Source organism: Saccopteryx leptura, chromosome 12, assembly GCF_036850995.1.
Source record: "Saccopteryx leptura isolate mSacLep1 chromosome 12, mSacLep1_pri_phased_curated, whole genome shotgun sequence".
NCBI classification, from domain to species: domain Eukaryota; kingdom Metazoa; phylum Chordata; class Mammalia; order Chiroptera; family Emballonuridae; genus Saccopteryx; species Saccopteryx leptura.
Genome location: NC_089514.1, coordinates 40,926,490 through 40,949,463, shown reverse-complemented (window position 1 = coordinate 40,949,463; position 22,974 = coordinate 40,926,490). Strand labels below are relative to the sequence as shown.

The window sequence follows — 22,974 nt, the reverse complement described above, 5'->3', positions numbered from 1 at the left end:
TGAGATGTTGAATGTCTGAACATATCTTTATTCTTCAGCCACTTTTGATTGTCAGTTTACTAATCAAGCAAAATATTCCAGTTTGAAATAAAATTCTTTATGAAGTTTGATAGAATTATTTCCATGTCTTCTAGCTTTCTTTGTGACTGTTGAGAAATTGAAGGATATACTGAGTTTTGATCCTTTGCTTTTATCTCTGAAAGCTTAGGGTTGTCTTTTCCCCGGGTGTTCTGCAATTTCACAATGATGAACTTTGGGGTTAGTCACCTACTTTTCATTTTGCTGGACACTCCATGGGCTTAGTCTGAAAACTCATGACTTTTAGTTTGGAAATTTTTTCTTGAATTATTTTGTTAAACATCACTTCTTTCCTAACCCTTATTGGTTTTTACTTTGGAACTTTTTTATTTTTCAGATTTTGGACCCCTGAAGTGGTCCTCTTACTTATTTTTTTTTCTTTCTTATTTTCACTTCTTTGTCTTTTTTCCCCTAAGATATTTTCCATCTTCCAACTCTTTTATTGAACTTCTCAATTTCTGCTCTTTCTTTGTCTCTAAATGCTTCTTTGAAAAATAGTAATCTGTTACAGTTTTATGGTTGCAATGATATCTCTTATCTCAGGGTATAGATTATACATAAAATTTTTAAAAATCTTTTTCCTCACTGAATGGTTTCTGTTTCCTGTGAGGGTGGTTGACCCTCAGCCCTGCCCCTTGTGTATGTCTCTATGATACCACCTTCCATATTGTTTCTGAAGTTGTCAAATCGCTGGGTCCTCCAGTGCCTCTTGCTGCCAGGTAGCCTGTTCCATCTCCCTGACAAAGGGCAGGTTTGGGGGGTCTCGGCAATGGGTAAAGTGAGTATTTGATGCTGATCCCTTTTCCTCTTAGTTCCTAGGATATTTACAACAAGATCTTCACCTTCCAGGCAGGAAATTGGAGTGTCGGCCTTAAAAGAAAGAGCAGTCTTAAAAGATAATGATTGGCAATGACCTGAATAAACAGCCCAAATAAATTACATTAAAGCTAGTCAACAAATCCCCTCACACACTCCCAGAACATCTGAAATATCATTTCAAATATAAATCAAAATGATTCATATTAAATTTTTAGTGTGGTGCCTGACCTGTGGTGGCGCAGTGGATACCAATGAGATCAGGGTTCGAAACCTCAGGCTTCCCTGGTCAAGGCACATACGGGAGTGGATGCTTCCTGCTCCCTACCTTCTCTCCCTCTCTCTCCCTTCTCTCTCTCTCTCTCTCTCTCTCTTTCCTCTCTAAAATGAATACATAAAATCTTTAAAAACATTTATAGTGAGGAGGAGAGGATACTTTCAAGCTCCATCATTAAGGCCCCAGTGAGGGTGAGGTTTTTACAGAGGTTGGAAAGGACCTTCTCGCTTTCTCCTGAGAGCCCCGGGGGCGGGGCTCGCTTCCTTAGCGGCCGACTGGACATCCCGCCGGCAGGGGGCGCCGCAGCATGACGGCCGGCGGCGCGGACAGGCCTCTCTGGGAGGAGAGGAAGAAACCAGAGACACGGGAGGAAGTCGCCGTGGCGCTCAGCCCTTCATACCCGAAGGCTGACCTGCTGTCCTGGGTGGCGCGGGCGACACTCCGCTGGCCGCTCTGGCTGCACTAGGAGCTGAGGACTCGCGCGAAGGCGGGATGCTCCTTGCCGGCCAGATCGGCGAGGGGCCGGCAACCCCGGTGAGGCGGCCCTGGTGGCCAGTGAAGTGGCACAGATCTCGGTCAGGGGAGATGATTTCAGTGAGGTGGCCCTGGCTGCCGGCTTGAGGACGTGGCTCCTGTGGCCTGGGGGAGAGAGACCCTTGCTGTTTGGGGAGGGGGCACAGGCTCTCAGGGCAGGCAGTCCCAGTGCGGTGGCTGTGGCTGTCCGGGAGGTGACAAGTCCCTTTGAGGAGAGAGCCCTGTTGGCTGGGTAAGGTATTCCCACCCCCGGTCCTGGGGAGGTGACAGGGTGGCCTCAAGGAGGTGGCTCGTTTTGGAGCCGGTATCACAGGGCCCGGGCCACTCAGGAAGGCCCAAGGGAAGGAGTTTGGGACTCCGCTGTATTTCTGTGCGTGTCCTCTGGGAACCTTATATAAGTTTCACTTATCATTTCAGTCTTTTTAAAAAAACTTTTATTGAGTTCATTAGGGCGACATTGGTTAATAAAATTATACAGGTTTCGACATACAATTCTAAAGCACATCGTTTGTATATTGCATTGTGTGTTCACCAGCCCAGGCCCAGCCTCCTTCCTTCACCGTGTGTTCCTCTCTTCTCTCATCCACCTCCCCACCCCCATTGTCCTGCCGTCCTCGCACTGTTGTCTGTGTCTGTGAGTTTATTTTCTTTCCTTAGTCCCTTCACCTTTTTCACCAGTCCCCCAACCCCATCCCTTCTGGTACTTGTCTTTCTCCAACTGGTTTATTTCATTTAGCGTAATTATCTCAAGGTCCATCCATGCTGTTACAAAGGGTAACATTTCCTTCTTTATTTATAGTGGGGTAGTATTCCACTGTGTAAATGTACCACAGCTTTTTGTCCACTCATTTATTGATAGGTACTTGGGCTGCTTCCAAATCTTGGCTATTGTAAATAACTCTACAGTGAACATAAGGGTGCATATATTCTTTTGAATTAGTGTTTGGGTTTCTTTGGATATATTATATTACCAGAAGTGGAATCACTGGGTCATAAGGCAGTTCCATCTTTAATTCTTTGAGGAACCTCCGTACTGCTTTCCACAGTGGCTGCACCAGTCTGCATTCCCACCAACAGTGCAGGAGGGTTCCCTTTTCTCTACCTGTTTAGAAACATTTGCTATTTGTTGATTTATTGATGATAGAAGTTCTGATAGGTGTGAGGTGCTATCTCATTGTGGTTTTAATTTGTATTTCTCTGATAATTAGTGACTTTGAGCATCTCTTCATATGTTTTTTAGTCTTAATGTGTTTGTTACACCTGTTTTCTAGTGCTGCTCTGAAACTGCTGATGGTGAAAGGAAGAATGTGGAGGAGAAAAGTAAGCAGACTCCATACACCTTATCCTGTCAGCCAAGCCATCTCTCCCAACTCAGCCCTCCCGGGTCTGCATCCGAGAAGAGTCTTTTAGATGAAGTGGTTTTTTTTTTTCCTTTGTACAATATGCTTTCATAGTATTACATACTGACTATCATTATACACGAATGTATGTCTTTCTAAAATCGTAAAACATGGTGTGATTTGGAGAAGAGCACTTCCTGGCCCCAACCTAGTGTAGGGCCTTTCACTGGGGTTCTGCCCATTACAATGGATTCATAATTGGGGCCTTCCTTTTATTTTAGTGAAGCACCAACTTATTTTTTTTAAAGATTGTATTTATTGATTTTACAGAGGGAGGGGGGAGCAAGAAGTATCAACTCATAGTTGTTTTACTTTGGCTGTTCATTGATTGCCTATTGTATGTACCCTGACCAGGCAAGCCCAGGGTTTCTAACTGGAGACTTCGGCCCTCCAGGTGGATGCTCTAACCACTGCGTCACCCCAGGCCAGGCAAGAAGCACCAACTTATTAAGCATCAGGACTTTGGATAGGCTAATGATCTAGGAGAGATGACCAACACCTTAATTGGATTCAGAGGAATCAAATGATCATTGTTTAGTTGTACTTGACCAGTGAATTTACGCTTAAAATTGATCTAAGAAGAACACAATAGATAACATGGTTTCTGGATCTTGGACTGGACAAGGCTGAAGGAAAAGGGTAATATCCATTTCCTACTAAGGACAGGAGCATATGTCAGGGATGGGAACATTTGGCAGGCTTTTGGAAACCAGGGAATCTCTGCAGGCTTTTGAAGTGAAATTTATTGGGGGAGGAAGGGAAAAGCATGTAACAGCCAGTCTGTCAGAGGGATTCTGGTTCTGATCACGGCGTAGTCGGAGCGGAGCGGGGTAAGAGAAAGGGAGCCTGCAGTGCTGTGTGAGCTCCAGGAGCCAGCCTTGCTCCTTACAGTGCCTGCTGATCTGATCTGCATCAGAAAGAAAGCTCTAAGTCAGGGGTCCCCAAACTTTTTACACAGGGGGCCAGTTCACTGTCCCTCAGACCGTTGGAGGGCCAGACTATAAAAAAAACTATGAACAAATCCCTATGCACACTGCACATATCTTATTTTAAAATAAAAAACAAAATGGGAACAAATACAATATTTAAAATAAAGAACAAGTAAATTTAAATCAACAAACTGACCAGTATTTTAATGGGAACTATGCTCCTCTCACTGACCACCAATGAAAGAGGTGCCCCTTCTGGAAGTGCTGCAAGGGCCGGATAAATGGCCTCAGGTGGCCCGCGGGCCGTAGTTTGGGGACCCCTGCTCTAAGTAGTCCTCAGTACTTAACAGATCAACTGCTACAACTGAGCTCCTTTTCCTTAAGGGATTTGAGAGTACTCAGTATCTTTCAGTTAAACCCTCCCCTTGTTCAACTTTGCCCCATTCAGATGCCAGGGGGTGGCTGTTGGGCTGTCAAGTCAGTAAAACAATAGACACAGACTGTGGACTTTGTCCTTGTCCCTCGTTTGGCTTGGGCAACTTTGTATTTAGGAGTGCTCTTTATAAAAAGTGGAGAAAAAGGAAGAGATTAAAATCTCCAAATCACTAGTGTGTTATTTTGAAGAATGTTATTTTTCTAAGAATGTGCTATGCTGCATTTCATGGTTATATCAAAAAAGTATAATTTTTTTAAAAAGTGAAGATAAAATTTACTCCCTAAGCTACAGCAACCTTAGCATTCACAAATATTCCCTCTGCATAGCTCTGCCTGTGTCTGCAGATATACCACACAATTCAGTTGTTTTAAGATAAATGAAAAAGAAGACATTGTGGCTTACAGGTGGTGGCATAGTGGATAAAGTGTCAACCTGAGGACGCTGGTTCCGAGCCCTTAGGTGGCTGGTTGTGAGTGTGGGTTCATCAGTGCGGGGTCACTAGCTTGACCAGGAGAATCTTTCACACATCCAAAGGCTTGCCAGCTTGAGCCCAAAGATTGCTGACTTGAACAAGGGGACACTGTCTCAGCCCTGGTCAAGGGACGTACAAAAAGCAGTCGATGCACAACTAAAGTGAAAACAACTGTGAGTTGATGCATCTCACCCTCTCTCCACTTCTGTCTCACTTGCTCTCTCAAAAAATTTTTAAATTTAAAAAAGGAAGACATTGTGACTCCTATGTGTAAGAATAGCAGTAGAAGGTTTTCTGTATTAATAAAGTTTGATGGCCAGCCAGTTCTGCTTATATATGAAGGAGAAGAAAAGAATATCTGGTTGAGAATCAAAAAACATGGATTTTAATCCCATTTACAATCTTTAAGGTTAAGCGGGAAGAGGATGTAATTCACAGTTGAGAAGTTGAGGCATGGACTTATGCTAGTTTTGCTTTTATCTTCTCATGGGCTTCTGGTTCTCATAGCATATGAATAGGCTTTCAGTTCTTATAAGTTGAATAAAACAAAGGTAATTTTATTTTGGGGGATTGAGAGGAACATAATCCTAAACACATGGATATACATTCAGTTAATCTTTACATAAATAATTGATTATATGTGATAGTTACGTTTCAATTTAGGTACATCAGTATTTATATTTTTATTTTATCAGAAGTTACAGTTGTTTTGTAATGAGGCTGATTATAACCTCTTGCCTTTCTCTCATTGCTGCTTTCTTTAAACTTTGTTTTCGGTGAAGAACCAAGTTCTGCGAGGGCAGCACCTGGGAAGGTCAGAGGTGAAAGAGGTGAAGTTCAACCAAGCCTGTTCCCCAGGAGGCTCTGTATTGTTCCCCCCACTTTATCTCATGCGCACACCCCTTGTTAATACCTGCTAGTTGAATTAAGCTTTTAATGTGTTCATAAACTCACCATCAATGTTTTTTTTCGAGAGGACCAAGTCCTTTAGGCAAACATGAAGTAGAGCATTGCACTGTGAAAGGCAAAACCATGCGCTGAACCAAAAACACGAGGCTAGTGTGTTCCAAAGGGAAACTTGATTTTAAAAGCACCTGAGTCCAGGCAGGCTGAGACCAACAAAGGGTGTCAGCCCTGAGCTGCTGTGGGAGGGAGCGGTAGATATAGGGGCTAAGGGCGGATTAGCATATCTTGGTTTATGGCCTTGGTCACTGACTTGACAACAAGCAGAAGGGGATTCAGCTTCAGAAACACCTCTTCTGCAAGTTCTTCTGATGTAGCACAGGCCTAATCAGTGCGGTCCTGTCTGGTGTCCTTGGTACATCTTGAAGACAGCCAAGACAGGTGTCATCCAGAAACAGCTGGGACCTGGCACCTCTGGGCCTGTGGCTAGGCTTTTACAAACAACTGCTATGATTTAAAGTCCCCTAATTGTCAGGTCCCTCCTCAGTGTGAGCTTTCCCTGACATTCCTGCAAAGGTAAACTCTGCTCCATTTCAAAGTAAAGGCTAGGAAACCATTAACAGAGAACAGCAAGCACAGTGACTACAACCTCACAGGGGGTGAGAATGTTCTGTTAGGAGCCCTTCCTCCTCCTCTGGGCCTGCACTGTTTTCTGGATGGCAGCTGCGTAGTCATTTTATCTATCACACTGTATGCTCATGCTTATTCTAATGTTTGGTTTCTATAAAGTCCACTCTTTCTCTGAGGCCTATTTTATAGCATATATTATTTGGAAATCAGTCTAAGTTTTTATATTATCTTGTTTTTGTTTTCATTTTTAATTCCTAGATACTACTCAAATCTAGGGAGATTAAGCCCTGCATTCTGAATAATTCGAGTTGTAGACTGAGTAAGGATGTTTTGGTTTTTATTGATTGATTGATTGATTGATTTTGGAGAGAGAGAAGGAGAGGGAGAGTGAGAATGAGAATGATGGGGGAGAAGTAGGAAGCATCTACTTGTAGCAACTACTTCCTGTATATTCCTTGAAGGGACAAGCCCAGGGATTCGAACCGGCTACCTCAGCATTCCAGGTCGATGCTTTATCCACTGCGCCACCACAGGTCACTCAGAGCATGTTTGATATCAGGGAACTTAGCAACTGCACAGTGAAATGGAGTTACCATTATACCAACTTTTACCCAAACTTCTGGTTTTCTCAACTTCTCTAGGAAGAAGCAAACCATGAGTAACCAGATGGAGCTGGCTTATACAGGGAAACAGCTACTTCAAAGGGAAATCGTTTATCTTGGCACACTGGGGTGGCAGGGAAGGAGAACAGTCTGGCAGCCAGCTGTGGCCACGTCTCTTGTACCTTCTTTGTTAAGAAGCTGCTGGGAGCGGACAGGTTTCTCTGGGACTCCAGGCATGTTCAGAAAGCCACCGGCCCAGCGAGTCAGCAGAGGGATAGCTAGAGATTCCCTGAAACAGAGGAGCAGTGCTCTTAGTCCACAAATTGAGGACAGTGGGAAATAATTTCATTTCTTTGCAATAGATTATATGTTTACTAGAAATCTGTTTTCGTGTTTTGTTTAAATAAAAATGGCAAATTATTATAAGGAGTGGATTCCTGGGAAATATCACATATTAAATAGGATGAGAGCAGAGCTAGTAAATGTTACCTCTACTACCACTCTTCTCCAAGAAGTGGCTTCCATATCACCTGTTTTTGTCCCATGTGGTAAGTCCAGGGTGAAATAGTCCAAGTCTAGTTTATTTGCCATGGAAGACTCTCCCTTTAGACTGTACAATTTAGTGACTGCATCAGCGATTTTGAGTTTTTCCTTATAATTTGTTTTCTCTCAAATTTCCTTTTTAAATTCATTTTTTCTGTTTCTGACATGGACATCTTTGTACAATGGCATTTGAAGTTTTTAAAACTTTTCTAACAGAGAAATTTTTACTCATTGGTCACCCTTTCAAACTTTTTTTTTTTAATTCATTTTAGAGAGGAGAGGGAGAGAGAGAGAGAGAGAGGAGAGACAGAGAGAGAGAAGGGGGGAGGAGCTGGAAGCATCAACTCCCATATGTACCTTGACCAGGCAAGCCCAGGGTTTTAAACTGGCAACCTCAGCATTTCCAGGTCGACGCTTTATCCACTGCGCCACCACAGGTCAGGCCCTTTCAAACTTTTTTCATGTGTTTGAAATCTTTCAATGCTACTTTTTTTTTTTTTTTTTTTTACAGAGACAGAGAGAGAATCAGAGAGAGGGGTAGACAGGAACAGACAGACAGGAACGGAGAGAGATGAGAAGCATCAATCATCAGTTTTTCGTTGTGACACCTTAGTTGTTCATTGATTGCTGTCTCATATGTGCCTTGACCGTGGGACTACAGTAGACCGAGTAACCCCTTGCTCGAGCCAGCGACCTTGGGTCCAAGCCGGTGAGCTTTTGCTCAAACCAGATGAGCTTGCGCTCAAGCTGGCAACCTCGGGGTCTTGAACCTGGGTCTTCCACATCCCGGTCCGATGCTCTATCCACTGCGCCACTGCCTGGTCAGGCTTTTTTTCTTTTTTTAACATCTTGAAAACAGTCCTCTTTTGGTATTATTTACCAGGCGTCCCCAAACTACTGCCCGCGGGCCGGAATGCGGCCCCCTGAGGCCATTTATCCAGCCCCTACTGCACTTCTGGAAGGGGCACCTCTTTCATTGGTGGTCAGTGAGAGGACCACTGTATTTAGCAGCCCTCCAATGGTCTGAGGGACAGTGAACTGGCCCCCTGTGTAAAAAGTTTGGAGACCCCTGAAGACCATACTGTTTGGTTTCTTACAGATTTTGAAAATACATTTCTAATTTAATAAAAACACCAATAAAATAAGATTTGACCTTTTTTCCCAGTAATAAGATTTTTTTATTCTATTTTTCTTTTTTTTTTTTTCATTTTTCTGAAGCTGGAAACAAGGAGAGACAGTCAGACAGACTCCCGCATGCGCCCGACCGGGATCCACTTGGCACGCCCACCAGGGGCGATGCTCTGCCCACCAGGGGGCGATGCTCTGCCCATCCTGGGCGTCGCCATGTTGCAACCAGAGCCACTCTAGCGCCTGAGGCAGAGGCCACAGAGCCATCCCCAGCGCCCGGGCCATCTTTGCTCCAATGGAGCCTTGGCTGCGGGAGGGGAAGAGAGAGACAGAGAGGAAAGCGCGGTGGAGGGGTGGAGAAGCAAATGGGCGCTTCTCCTGTGTGCCCTGGCCGGGAATCGAACCCGGGTCCTCCGCACGCTAGGCCGACGCTCTACCACTGAGCCAACCGGCCAGGGGTATTCTATTTTTCTTAAGTGAGAAGTTGGGAAGCAGAGAGAAAGACCCCTTCATGCACCCAACCAGGATCCAACTGGCAAGCCCACTAGGGGGCAATGCTCTGCCCCATCTGGAGCTGTTGCTATGTTGCAACCAGAGTCATTTTAGCACCCGAGGAGAGGCCATGGTGCCATCCTCTGTGCCGGGACCAACTTGCCCCAGTAGAACCTTGGCTGTGGGAGGAGAAGAGAGAGGTAGAAAGAAGGGAGAAGGGGAGGAGTAGAGAAGCAGATGGGCGCTTCTCCTGTGTGCCCTGACCGGGAATTGAACCTGGGACATCCACATACGGGGCTGATGATGCTCTACCATTAAGCCAGCCGGCCAGGGCCCCCAGTGTTAAGATTTTTAAGAAATTAGGTCTTCTGGAAAATTTATTATCTGTAACTGCCTTGTCATGCTAATGTCTATTGATAAACCTGAGGTTACTAGGACTTTAGGAATTTCTCCTTCACTCTGAGGAATTTTCTTTGCTCTTAAGCATTTGGCAATACTTGATCCATAGATTGCTTTATAGCTATATTCATTTGGGTATTTTTTTGTGTATGCACACAAAAAAAACCCCCAAGTGAGTGTGTGTGTGTGTGTGTGTGTGTGTGTGTGTGTATTATGTGTATATATATATATATAATATATAAATATATGCATATACATGTATACATACTGTATATTCATTTAAGTATTTTGTACATTTACATATTTTGTGTGTACATACCATTTACCATACATAGATAATGTTTTCTTTAAATTACTGACTTTTTGAAGGTAGGTATTGTGCCTTGTATATCTTCTGTGTTTCCTTTAACTCTGCAGTACTTTCTGGTATTGCTTGTTTTTCTTTGATTTTAGGTGACAGTATTGCAGCTCTTGCTGGAGACGAACAAGTCAGTGAAGGTACCGATCATGGTGATCTTCGTTCCTATGTGTCTGCGTTCATAGAGAAGGAAGTTGGAAATGACCTTCAGTCTTTAAAGAAACTTGATAAACTCGTAGAACAGATGACAGAAAGTAAAATGCAGTTAGAAGAACAGGCAAGTATTAAAACTCACTGAAATGATATCATTATAATATAATATAAACCTAACCATTATTATGTAGGGAATTTTGAAGATATAAATTGTGGCAAATAAACTTAATTATTTTTTTAATCTTAATTATTTTAAACTATTTACTGGATTTTAAGGACTTATAATATGGTAGGTAATTTATAAAATATGACATAGTTTCTACTGATATAATTTATGTCTTGGAAATAGTGATTGTTAGCATTTTAAGTAGCTTTTTTTTTTTTTTGAGAGAGAGAGAGAGAAAGAGGAAGGGAGAGAGATGAGCATCAATTCATAGTTGCATCACTTTAGTTGTTCATTGACTGCTTCTAATGTGGGCCTTGACTCAGGGGCTCAAGCTGAGACAGTGACCCCTTGCTCAAGCCAATGGGCTTAGGCTTCAAGCCAGTGACCTTGGAAGCATGTCAGTGATCTCATGCTCAAGCCAGTGACCCCATGCTCAAGCTGATAAGTCTGCACTCAAGCCAGTAACCTCAGAGTTTTGAACCTGAGACCTCAGCATCCTAGATTGACACTCTTATCTACTGTACCATCACTGGTCAGGCTTAAGTAGCTTTTTTACGATAACTTTTAATGTGCTTTTACAAATAAATAATTTTATGGTATACAAAAATGTTTTTAACATCATTCCAAAATTTTTATATATGCCCTAATAGGGAGAAAACATGAAAATAAGTATAACATTATAATGATGGTTGTGAGTGGGTTTTTTTTTTGTTGTTTTTTTTTTATTTTTCTGAAGCTGGAAACGGGGAGAGACAGTCCGACAGGCTCCCGCATGCGCCCGACGGGGATCCACCCGGCACGCCCACCAGGGGGCGACGCTCTGCCCCTCCCGGGCGTCGCTCTGCCGCGACCAGAGCCACTCTAGCACCTGGGGCAGCAGCCAAGGAGCCATCCCCAGTGCCCGGGCCATCTTTGCTCCAATGGTGCCTTGGCTGCGGGAGGGGAAGAGAGAGACAGAGAGGAAGGAGGGGGGGGTTGGAGAAGCAGATGGGTGCTTCTCCTGTGTGCCCTGGCCGGGAATTGAACCCGGGACTTCTGCATGCCAGGCCGACGCTCTACCACTGAGCCAACTGGCCAGGGCCTTTGTGAGTGGTTTTAACAAATGATTTATTTTCTTTATATCTTTCTTTCTGTAAATTCAAGATTTTTTTTTTACACTGAACATATTAAAATAATTTTAAAATTTTTTCGTGATTATAATCTTAAAAAAATAAATGTCCTTTTACTCGTAACAGTGTGTCTGTCCAAGAAGAGGTTTATATTGTGTAACCACTAAGTTGGGTTAAGTAAGCTTTTGTTGGGTGTGTTGGTGTGTCAGCTCCAAGTTGACAGAGGTCTTGTGTTCATTGTCTCATTGCCTCAGGCTCTCTATCTGTCTTTTCACCACGTCTGTTGTAAGCTCTGTGTTGAGGCCGGCGCTGTCCTCCTGGGTGAGTTGCTATGGGCTCTCCTGGAGGAAGTCTCACAGCTGAATGGACAGATAGCAGCCACAAGTGTGGTCTTCCGTTCCACCTTGTTCTTTCAGGAAAGTTGGCTACTCCCCTCAGCCGTCCTTCCAGATTCTCCCCGAGACACCTGTCCCACCTGGCCATTCTGTCCTTTTGTTACCCAGGAAAATTGAGGACTTCCAGCATGAATCTGTTGAACAGTCTGCTCCAAATTCCACAAACTGGCTGGTCACCATTCCTACTCTTAATTCAACAGAGAATCAATGAAAGGTGTTCCGGGGCCCAGATCCTACCTGCCAACTCTCTGCACTTGCTTCACTCGTGTAATTTACGCTTAGTTTCTTAGCCGGTCTGGTCTCCTCAGCACATGGACATACCCTGATCTTTTCCTTAAGACCTAAACAAACAGAACACACTCCCCTCATCTTTAGTAAGTGTTAGTCCTTTCCTTTTACTTTTAGACTTCTTCAAAATGTCATCTCACTTTATATGTCTGCACTTCCTAATTTTACATTTGCTCTGTGACCCACTGCAATCAGGCTTGTTTCCCTAATGACCATGGAAGCTTTTGCTGAAGTTCTTCATTGAATGTTAGATTAAACATGTCCAACACTGTACTGATCCATCTCTTAAAATGCTTCCCTGTCTTGAAAAATGGTACCACCACTCAGGCTGAAACCTAGGAATTTCCCTAGATCACTCCTCCTCATCTCTACTCTTCCCCCATCACCCAGACATCTTGAGTTTTACGTCCTACTGTCTCCAGTGTCTGTGCCCTGGTTCCGCCCCAGCTCCCAGCCCTCAGTGTAGGGCTGCATTCTCTCATGCATTCGATGGTAGTTTTCCCATCTCATGTGTTCTTCATACTGCTGCAGTAACTTACTTTTTATTCCTTACAGAAATCTTTTTATATGGAAATAAAGCAAATACTATAATATATAGTTAGTTAAAATCTTTTGTGTGTGTATATATATATATATATAAGCATATATACTTGAAATATACATAGCTTAACTTTTTATGATTAATATATGATAATATAGGACTTATTTTCCTATCAATATATATCTACTTGCCCTGCCCGGATAGCTCATTTGGTTAGAGTGTCATGAGTGTTGGCCCGAGTACAAAGGTTGCTGGTTCTATCCCCAGTCAGGGCACATACAGGAATAGATGGATGTTCCTGTCATGTGCTCTCTCTCTCTCTCTCTCTCTCTCTATCCCCCTTCCTCTCTCTTGAAAATAAATAAAAATAAGTAATTAATAAAATATTAATATCTACTTAAGTCATTTTATGATATTTAAATATGGCTATGCATACATGATTTATTTAACCAGGCCTTTATTGATTGGTATTTTGCTGTTTTCAGTTTTTATTGTTAGAAATAGCATGAGAATAAACATAATTCATCACTTTACCTTTCTGAATCATAAATCTAACTGAATCGATCCCTTATTAAAAACTCTTAATGGAAGAAGCCCCCATTCTTCTGAGGCACAAGTTGCTGCCTGTGATCTGGTTTCTCCCCACCTGTTTAGGCTCCTTTGTTCTCTCTGTGTTTCTTTGAACTGGATTCTGTGCTGTAGTCAGACCTTTACTGTTCTTTGATCATGTCTGAGCTGTTCCTCTGTCTGGAATGCCCTTTCCTTCCATAGTTCCCTAAAAAATTCCTACCCATCCTACAAAGGTCTGTGCATGAGCCATGTGAGCACAGCTGCATTGTACTTCAACACCTTGCTACTAATTTAAAGCTTGTTAAATTGCAAAATCTCAGTTCCTATTCCAGACCTACTGCATCTGAATTGGCGTTGTAAGATCTCTAGGTGATTCTATACATTCAGATTTTGGACGCACCATCTTACTGCACCATTGCGCCTAGTGTCTCTTTTACTACATCAATCCACTGTTGAAGTATTTGCTTACACCTTTCTTCCATACCAGCTGAGCTCAAGGGCAGATGCTGTGTCTTTTTTGTGTCTATCCCTACCTAGCACAGTGTCTCATTGGTGTTGATTAAATTGAAATTCTTCTATAATATTTTTTATATTGTACTGATGCCTAATACTGTTCTTCCATGTGGCTGGACTCTGGAAAGCACTGAGCTTCATGAAGGCAGATCCATAGAAGCTAATGGCAACAGTGTGATACACCTCTCCCTACATAGGCTTAGTTGGTACAGGATACGGAAAAATCCATCTTTCTTTTGAAGCTTTTAATTGACAATTTTCAATTCTGTTAAAACAAACATGTATTTTGAAGGTAGTGGACTTTTTAAAAAGGTCATGGGGTTTTTTTTTCTCGAGTTTAAATGCATTTTATTTTTAGACAACCTACATCACATGTTTTTTCTTAAAAACAATGCTTCTGCTCCAAATCAATCGAGGTCAAAATAAATGAAGAGCTCAAGATAACATCAGTCCCATTTATCCTAGTCCTGGTGTGATGAAAAGCAGCAGCCAGTTATGATGACAGGTGATAGATCCAAATTGCCAAATTTGTTAACAAACATATGTACCCTGATTTATCAATGTCACTGCATTAAAATTAATAAAAATAAGATTTAAAAAAAATGTCATGGAAATTTCATTTGATGCTGCTGTTTTTTGTTTTTGGTATGGTCAGGTACTTACAATTTCATCAGAAATCCCTAAAAGAATTCAGAATGCCTTAAAAAATGCAGAAGAGTCAAAGCAATTTCTTAATAAATTTCTGGAGCAAGAGACACATCTCCTCAGTTCCATTGATAGACATTTGCTGACCGCACAGCCCTGGATGGAAGATCTTGGGGCCATGATTAACCAAATTGAAGAGATTGAACGGCACCTAGCTTACCTTAAATGGATTTCACAAATTGAAGAACTAAGGTAAAATGGGTCTCTTTGTTCTCATAATTATTATTTTCCTTTGAGGCTCTGCCTTAGAGAATACATGCATGCCATTAATTGAGTTAATTAAAGATTATAATAATGTAATTTCACCAGTTATGAAAACAGCATTATGATAATGATTCTTTTATTTTTATTATTATTATTATTATTGTGAATGAACATAAACTTTTCAGGGAGCTTAATTTGCAATTTTTTTCTTTTCCAAGCGAAAGGAGGGGAGATAGACAGACTTCAGCATGTGCGCCCCAACTGGGATCCACCCGGCAGCCCCCATCTGGGGCTATGCTTGCAACCAGGCTAATTTTAGCACCTGAGATGGAGGCTCCACAGAGCCATCCTTAGTGCCCAGGGCTGATGTGCTCAAACTAATCAAGCCATGGCTGTGGGAGGAGAAGAGATAGAGAGAGACAGAGAGAGACCATGGAGGGGGAGGGGCGGAGAAACAGAAGGTTGCTTCTCCTGTGTGCCCTGACTGGGAATTGAACCCAGGACATCCACATGCCAGGCAGATGCTCTACCAATGAGCAAATCTGCCAGGGCCTTAATTTGCATTTTAAAGAAAGTAATCTTAAGTAAAAATTTTAAGTCCTATAGTCATATTGTGAAGACATGATAAAAACTATTTTTTTTTTTTTTTTTTTTTTTTTTTTTTTTTTTTCATTTTTCTGAAGCTGGAAACAGGGAGAGACAGTCAGACAGACTCCCGCATGCGCCCGACCGGGATCCACCCGGCACGCCCACCATGGGGCGGCGCTCTGCCCACCAGGGGGCGATGCTCTGCCCATCCTGGGCGTCGCCATATTGCGACCAGAGCCACTCTAGCGCCTGGGGCAGAGGCCGAGGAGCCATCCCCAGCGCCCGGGCCATCTTTGCTCCAATGGAGCCTTGGCTGCGGGAGGGGAAGAGAGAGACAGAGAGGAAAGCGCGGCGGAGGGGTGGAGAAGCAAATGGGTGCTTCTCCTGTGTGCCCTGGCCGGGAATCGAACCCGGGTCCTCCGCACGCTAGGCCGACGCTCTACCGCTGAGCCAACCGGCCAGGGCAAAAACTATTTTTTATAGTGCCTGATTAATAAACTGCCACATCATTGTGGTATATTCCTCTTCATGTTTATTTTTTAGAGATGTTCACTTAATGAAATGGATTGCTTTCACTATAGTTAGAATTTCTTTTCAGTGGCAATTATCTAATAAGCACAAGTGTTCTTAGATGACTAATAGAGTTCTACTGTGGGTAGGGAAAAAAGTACTTCTTTTTTGAATTGAATATATATCTCTGGTTGTTGATTGTGTCAGTATTACCTTTCAAATAAATTAAATTAATATTTCTCCCTACACTAGCAGATTATTTGGTTTCAGGATAAGTCCTCCAGCCCCTCTAAACTGTACTGTTTTACCCTTGCTTTGTATTCACTGCTTTCTTTCAAAGCTGTCAGCAGCCATTAATGTCTGGAAGACTTCAGTGAGAAAAGTCATCAAAGGGTCTTGATGTGTATTTATTTATTTATTTAATTTCAGAGAGAGAGAGAGAGAGGGAGAGAGAGAGAGAGAGAGAGGAAGGCAGAGAATGAGAAGCACCAGCTGTAGTTGTATCACTTTAGTTATTTATTGATTGCTTATCATACCTGCTTTGATGGGGAGGAGGGATGCAGCTCAAGCTGAGCCAGTGGCCCCTTGCTCAAGCCAGCGACCTTTGGGTTCAAGCCAGTGACCCCATGCTCAAGCTGGTGAGACTGCATGCAAGCCAGTGACCTCGGGGTTTCAAACCTGGGTCCTGAGTTACCCAGGTCAATGCTCTATCCACTGCGCCACCACCTAGTCCGGCAGAGCCTCTCCTTGTTTAGATAAATTATTTGCAGTGAAGAAATTTTAAACTTTGATTTAGTTTACATCTTTTTTTCCTTGCCTCTGAAAGAAAATATCAATAAGGAGTAATTTAATAACCTTATCAGTTATTATAAAACTTTATTAAGTAAAGCCTCAGTCTTGTAAAAGCTAAAAACAATAGGTTAATTAAAATAGGACCGTGGTTATGGGTATCCTTTTCCTGGTATGAAACTGTTTAAAGGAGATTATATGCCCAAGCAGTTATATTAGAAATAGGAATCAAGTTCATAATCAAATAGAGCACAGTTATTTATCTTTGTAAAACATGTTCTTTCCCTGTAGGTCATTTGTGATGTGTCTCTATTTCTGGCTTTCTTTGGGGCTCCTGAGACTTTCCTTATCTCCTCATTTCCCTTTAATGGCTTGTTTTTTATTATATTGCATTCTCTCTTTTTAAAAAGTAGTTTCTTCTTTCTAGAATTAACATCGTTATATTAACTGTTTCTTAAACACTACAGTTGAACAGTATCACTGTGAATTATCCCTATGACCCTGGCTTTCACTGAGCTCTGAGTGTCACTCATGCTTCAGGGTTGTGTGGAGATCCATTTCATTGGATCTTAGAAAGTGGTACTCCTGTATTCTGTGGTGACTTGTACATTTAAAAGTTTTTTGTGACATTTGTACACTTTTTTGCATTGATTTTGAAGAAGGGAGGGGGAGAGGAAAGTATCAATTTCCTTAGTTGCTCCATTTAGTTGTGCACTCATTGATCACTTCGACAATGAAAGTGGCCTGACTGCGGATGGACCCACCACCTCAGTGCACGGAAAGACACTTGACCCACTGAGCCACCCAGCCGGGGCCTGTATGTTCGTTTCAACATAATAACAACAGTTTATTTGCATTTATATGTCTTTGTAGTGGAAATAGTGAGATTGGCCATAATGCACAGAGCAGAACCTTACGTAAGAGCAGTCACTAGTGTTTGCCAACCAGCAGAACAAGCCCCCAAGAGGAAATGCCGGTGCCTTAATTGTAGAAATGGTGGACTGGTTGATTCCAATGGGAAAAAAGAGTGTTTTAATTCTGAGAAAAACTGTAAAAGACAAAATCTATTTGAAATCTTAATAAAAATTATTAGTAAGGGAGAAGAAAGAAAATGAGAGAATGAGTGTGATGGCCAAAAGGGCTGACAGAATAACACAAACGTGAGCTTAGTGTTCTTGTTGAGGCCCGAAGCAGTGACAGCGAGAGGCAGACGGTATTTGTGGAGAGAGGAGAGGAAATCCAGGAGCGCAGAGTGGGGCTGGCAGGGGCTACACGTCCCTGTCTGTCAGGAGGGCGCTGGGTCCACCCCAGGAGCATAAATGAAGCAGCGCAGCACACCAGCGAGTAGGGTCCACACATCCGCCCTGTTCCAGCGCAGTGAACAAGCGCCCAGGTAGAAGGCGCGTGGGCAGCCGGGAGGTGGAGGTCTTACTTCAGGTTTCCCGCAGTGGTGACCTGAACTGAGATTCATTACTGAAAAGGGTACGTTTTGTTGTTTATTCTTAGATGGCTTAAGATATACAGTGTGTCCTTAAAGTCATGGTGCACTTTTGACCGGTGACAGGAAAGCAACAAAAGACGATAGAAATGTGAAATCTGCATCAAATAAAAGGAAAACTCTCCCAGTTTCATACCTATTCAGTGCAGTTCGATGTGGGCTCACGCACAAATTTTTTAGGGCTCCTTAGGTAGCTATCCCGTATAGCCTCTACAGACTTGTCACTGACTGATGGCCTACCAGAACGGGGTTTCTCCACCAAACTGCCAGTTTCCTTCAACTGCTTATACCACCGAGTAATGTTATTCCTATGTGGTGGTGCTTCATTATAAACGTGCCGATATTCACGTTGCACTTTGGTCACGGATTCGAATTTAGTGAGCCACAGAACACTGAACTTTTCTCTGTACCGTCCACATCTTGACTGGCATGGCCGTTGGCTGCTCCGCTGTATTCACGGTGTTACGTCATCATCTGTGCATGCACACATGCTGCCACATCATCCTACAGAAACTGGGAGGGTTTTCCTTTTATTTGGTGTAGATTTCACATTTCTGTCGTCTTTTGTTGCTTTCCTGTGACTAGTCAAAAGTGCACCATGACTTTACAGACACGCTGTAGAATATGTTACTTTTATCAAAACAAACATTTCATTTAAAATGTTTGTTGTGTGTGTGTGTGTGTGTGTGTGTGTGTGGCAGAGACAGAGTCAGAGAGAGGGACAGATAGGGACAGACAGGAAGGGACAGATGAGAAACATCAATTCTTTGTTGCGGCTCCTTAATTGTTCATTGATTGATTTCTCCTATGTGCCTTGACATGGGGGCTACAGCAGACCGAGTGACCCCTTGCTTGGGGCAGCGACCTTGGGCTCAAGCTGGTGAGTCTTGCTCAAACCAGATGAGCCTACACTCAAGCTGGCAACCTCGAGGTCTCAAACCTGGGTCCTCCACGTCCCAGTCCGACGCTTTATCCACTGCGCCACCGCCTGGTCAGGCCATTTTAAAATGTTTTGCTTTATAGAGCCCAAGTGGTAGCTCATGGGCTGAATTTGTCCTAAAGATAGATTGAACTTGGCTTGTTTTAAAGAACTTGAATAATTGGTTTGACTTTCACATGAAAATCTTGATTTCCTTCTGCTCTAGAATATTTTTAAGTTTTGGCCAAATTAGACACACACTCTAGTGTGGCCTCAGGTGGCTGGAGCCGTAGGATGCGCTGCTTCCACCCACTTTGCTATTTATTCTTTTGTTTGTTTTATTTATTATTTATTGAAAACTTCCGTTACTTTGAGAAAGAGAGGAAGTAGGTGTATGTTAACTCTTGTTTCACTTAGTTGTTCTATTTAGTTGTGTTCTCCTTGATTGCATTACACACGCCCTGAAGAGGATTGAACCCACAACCTCTGATGCTCCAGGTCGATGCCTTATCCACTGAGCCAGCTGGCCAGGGTCCCCACTTTGCATTTTAAATATACTTTCCCTATTAGGCCTTTGTAGGCCTTTGAGTTTGCAACCCTTGCTATAGAGCTTGCCTTAAATTTTATCTGGAACTTTGGTAACAGTAACTTGAAAGGCTTGGGCTCTGAAGTGCTTCCTCCTTCAGTTTCCTATAATCAAATTCAGCTGAGCAAAGTAGGTAAAAATTGAAGATTACCATGTTTGGCCCTACCAGATGCCACCCACATTATTCCCTTGGATGGAGACACTAAAGACTCTGTAAAGGGCAGATTTATGAGAAATGAGTGGTGCCTGAGGGAAGGTGACCCAGGCGAGTCTGTTCTACTGGAGGAGTGGGAAGGGAATGGCGCAGGGAGGGTCCTGAACATGGGCCACTGTGCTTGGGAGGGGGCTGAATTTGGCGACACAGGGCTCCAGGAGACAGGGGTGTCAGGAAAAAAGCCACTTTAGTGTGGTGCTTCTCATATAATTTGGTATAACCAGGAGGGAGACGCAGTTTTTCTGCATTTGGAGTTACTCTGAACTGTCTTGAGTTTGCTTTGCCTTGTTTTACAGTGACAGCATTCAGCAGTATCTGATGACCAGTAATGTCCCCGAGGCAGCCTCCACCCTGGTGTCTATGGCAGAACTTGACATCCAGCTTCAGGAATCATCTTGTACTCATCTTCTTGGTTTTGTGAGAGCCACTGTGAAATTCTGGCATAAAATTCTCAAAGACAGGCTTACAAGGTGAGGAAATTACTCCTAGTTTATGGCAATTGCTTCTAAGTGGATATTTGGTGATCATTGTACTCACTGATGCATGTGTGTTACTTTTCTGTTACAGTGATTTTGAGGAAGTTTTAGCACAGCTTCACTGGCCATTCATCACACCCTCTCAGTCTCAAACCACTGGCTTAAGTCGACCAGCCAGCGCTCCGGAGACACATGCTAACCTGGAGACAGTATTTTGTCAGCTTCTGAAACTACAAACTTCGTATCTTTGTTTGCATTAAAACTTACTGAAATTTATTTTTCTATGGTAGATTTGTGGCTAGAGGGGAAAACTTTGTGAAAGTGGACAACAAGCTAAGTGGGAGTCCCAGGCTTGGCCTTGATCTGTATATGCTCAGGGAATGTTGGAGACTTTTCTTTCTCAGTGAATTGTATAGGGGTGGGGGGCGTGGCTCAGCCTGAAGTACGTGACTGACCCAAGTGTGCCTGACATGGTCTCTGGGACAACAGAAAAAATGTGCAATTGATAGAAAACCTATTAACTTTGTGTTAATTTAATCAAATGATTACTTGAATGTGTTTTCTTACTACTGTTTTTTATTTAATAACAAAGAGATTAATTCTAATAACATTTTCGTGCATTTTTTACTTAAACCATATAGAATGTATAGGTAGATTACATAGTGCCTGTATTATAATTGTTACACACACTGCTCACAAAAATTAAAGGGTCAGGGAACGTGCAGATACTCCAGTACTTTCAGCCTTTTTTATGGTGCATTTTCACCAAAGAAATAAAAGTTGGTTTTGCATCTCGTTTGCATAATCAAACAACTTTCTTTGACTTGTCGTTTGCTTTTTTTTTTTTTGCTTTTTTTTCTTTTTCTTTTTTCTGAAGCTGGAAACGGGGAGAGACAGTCAGACAGACTCCTGCATGCGCACAACCGGGATCCACCCGGCACGCCCACCAGGGGCAATGCTCTGCCCCTCCAGGGTGTCGCTCTGCCGCTACCAGAGCCACTCTAGCGCCTGAGGCAGAGGCCAAGGAGCCATCCCCAGCGCCCGGGCCATCTTTGCTCCAATGGAGCCTCGGCTGCGGGAGGGGAAGAGAGAGACAGAGAGGAAGGAGGGGGGGGTGGAGAAGCAAATGGGTGCTTCTCCTATGTGCCCTGGCCAGGAATCGAACCCAGGTCCCCTGCACGCCAGGCCGACGCTCTACCGCTGAGCCAACCGGCCAGGGCCATCGTTTGCTTGTTTAATGTTCTTGTTTAATTTACAAAAATCAAATGCTTTTTTTTATCATTTCATGTTCATTTTGAAATATCCCCTAATTTTTGTGAGCAGTATAGTATTTTACGTCTTTGTTGGAAAACTGGATTGTGTGCGTATACATACATGTGTGCTTTTGATTCTTTTCCCTTGACTCGACTATGCCAGAGACGAATTACTTACAGAGCCAAAACAGCCTCCAGAAACGTGCTCTCCTGCATCCACTTCTGTCCTTCTGCCCATCCAGGTTATGCTGACTCCCCTTCAGAAGAGGTTCAGGTATCACTTCAGAGGGAACCAACAGACTAACGTTCTAAGCAAGGTGTGCTCTGCCAGCTCTGACTCTTGATTTTTATAACAGCAAATGTTAATTAAGGGTGTCTGTACTTTTCTTTGTTTAAGTTAGAATTTGATTCTAGCCTGCCCTGGTTGTGGCACAGTGGATAGAGTGTTGGCCTGGGATGCTGAGGTCCCTCGTTCGAAACCCTGAGGTTGCCAGCGTGAGCACAGGCTCATCGGCTTGAGTGCAGGTTTGCGGACATGATTCCAAGCTTGCCCTCTAGAAGCCCAGGGTCACTGGCTTGAGCCAGGGGTCACTGGCTCTGTTTGAGGCCCCTCCCTCCTCCTCAAGGCAGGTATCAATGAACAACTAAAGGCCTGACCTGTGGTGGCGCAGTGGATAAAGCGTCCACCTGGAAATGCTGAGGTCGCCGGTTGGAAACCCTGGGCTTGCCTGGTCAAGGCATGTATGGGAGTTGATGCTTCCAGCTCCTCCCCCTTCTCTCTCTCTGTCTCTCCTCTCTCTCTCTCCCTCTGTCTCTCTCTCTCCTCTCTAAAATGAATAAAAAAAAAATTAAAAAAAAAAGAATAACTAAAGTGATGTAATTACTAGTTGATGCTTCTCATCTTTCCTCCCTCTTTCTCCCTTCCTGTCATTCTCGATCTCATCAAGAAAAACAAATACAAGTTAAAAAATATTTGATTCTATTCACATTTCTGGTTTTTCTCTAAAGAGGTAAATTTCTGCTTTGTCACTGCCCCTTGTAGATATATTTTGGGACTTGTATTGATACATTGTAGGAATCAGCTCACTCATGGTCACCTCATCTGACCAGTTTCTCAGGTTTCCCCTGGGCTGTGGATGGCACTTTTTACAACTGGATTCACATGTAAATTGTTCCTTCAAGTTTATAAAGACTTTTTAGAATTTATTTTATTTTTCTTGATTTTAGAGAGAGGAAGGGAGAGAGAAAGAGAGAAACATTGTTATTATGTGTTCATTGGTTGATTCTTGTATGGGGATTGAACCTGCAACCTTGGTATATCAGGAGGATACTCTAACCAACTGAGCTCCCAGCCAGGGCATAGAATTTTTAAGGAATTCAGAGGTAGGAAGTTATGTTTGCATAGGTAGAGTGGGCTGGCAGTGGGTTTCTGGTTCTTAAGATCAGCTTGCTCTTTTGTACTTTATGGGTTTCCTCCTCTTTTCGATGGTGTTGGTGCAA

The 22,974-nt window shown here is 43.1% G+C and overlaps 1 protein-coding gene across 2 annotated transcripts in view; it reads left to right on the top strand.

Moving 5' to 3' along the window:
• Positions 1–1,535: 1,535 nt before the first annotated feature.
• LOC136384201 (RAD50-interacting protein 1-like) overlaps positions 1,536–22,974 on the top strand; it is a 42,169-nt gene continuing 20,730 nt past the window's right edge. The window contains exons 1-7 of one of the 2 annotated variants that reach the window (XM_066354331.1): positions 1,536–1,705; positions 2,977–3,025; positions 10,093–10,274; positions 14,388–14,629; positions 20,042–20,215; positions 20,313–20,462; positions 21,638–21,791. In XM_066354331.1, the coding sequence (XP_066210428.1) occupies positions 1,664–1,705; positions 2,977–3,025; positions 10,093–10,274; positions 14,388–14,629; positions 20,042–20,215; positions 20,313–20,462; positions 21,638–21,791 (993 nt within the window). In that variant the 5' untranslated portion in view covers positions 1,536–1,663. The remainder of the gene's footprint in view (positions 1,706–2,976; positions 3,026–10,092; positions 10,275–14,387; positions 14,630–20,041; positions 20,216–20,312; positions 20,463–21,637; positions 21,792–22,974) is intronic. The other variant, XM_066354332.1, reaches the window with a different exon arrangement.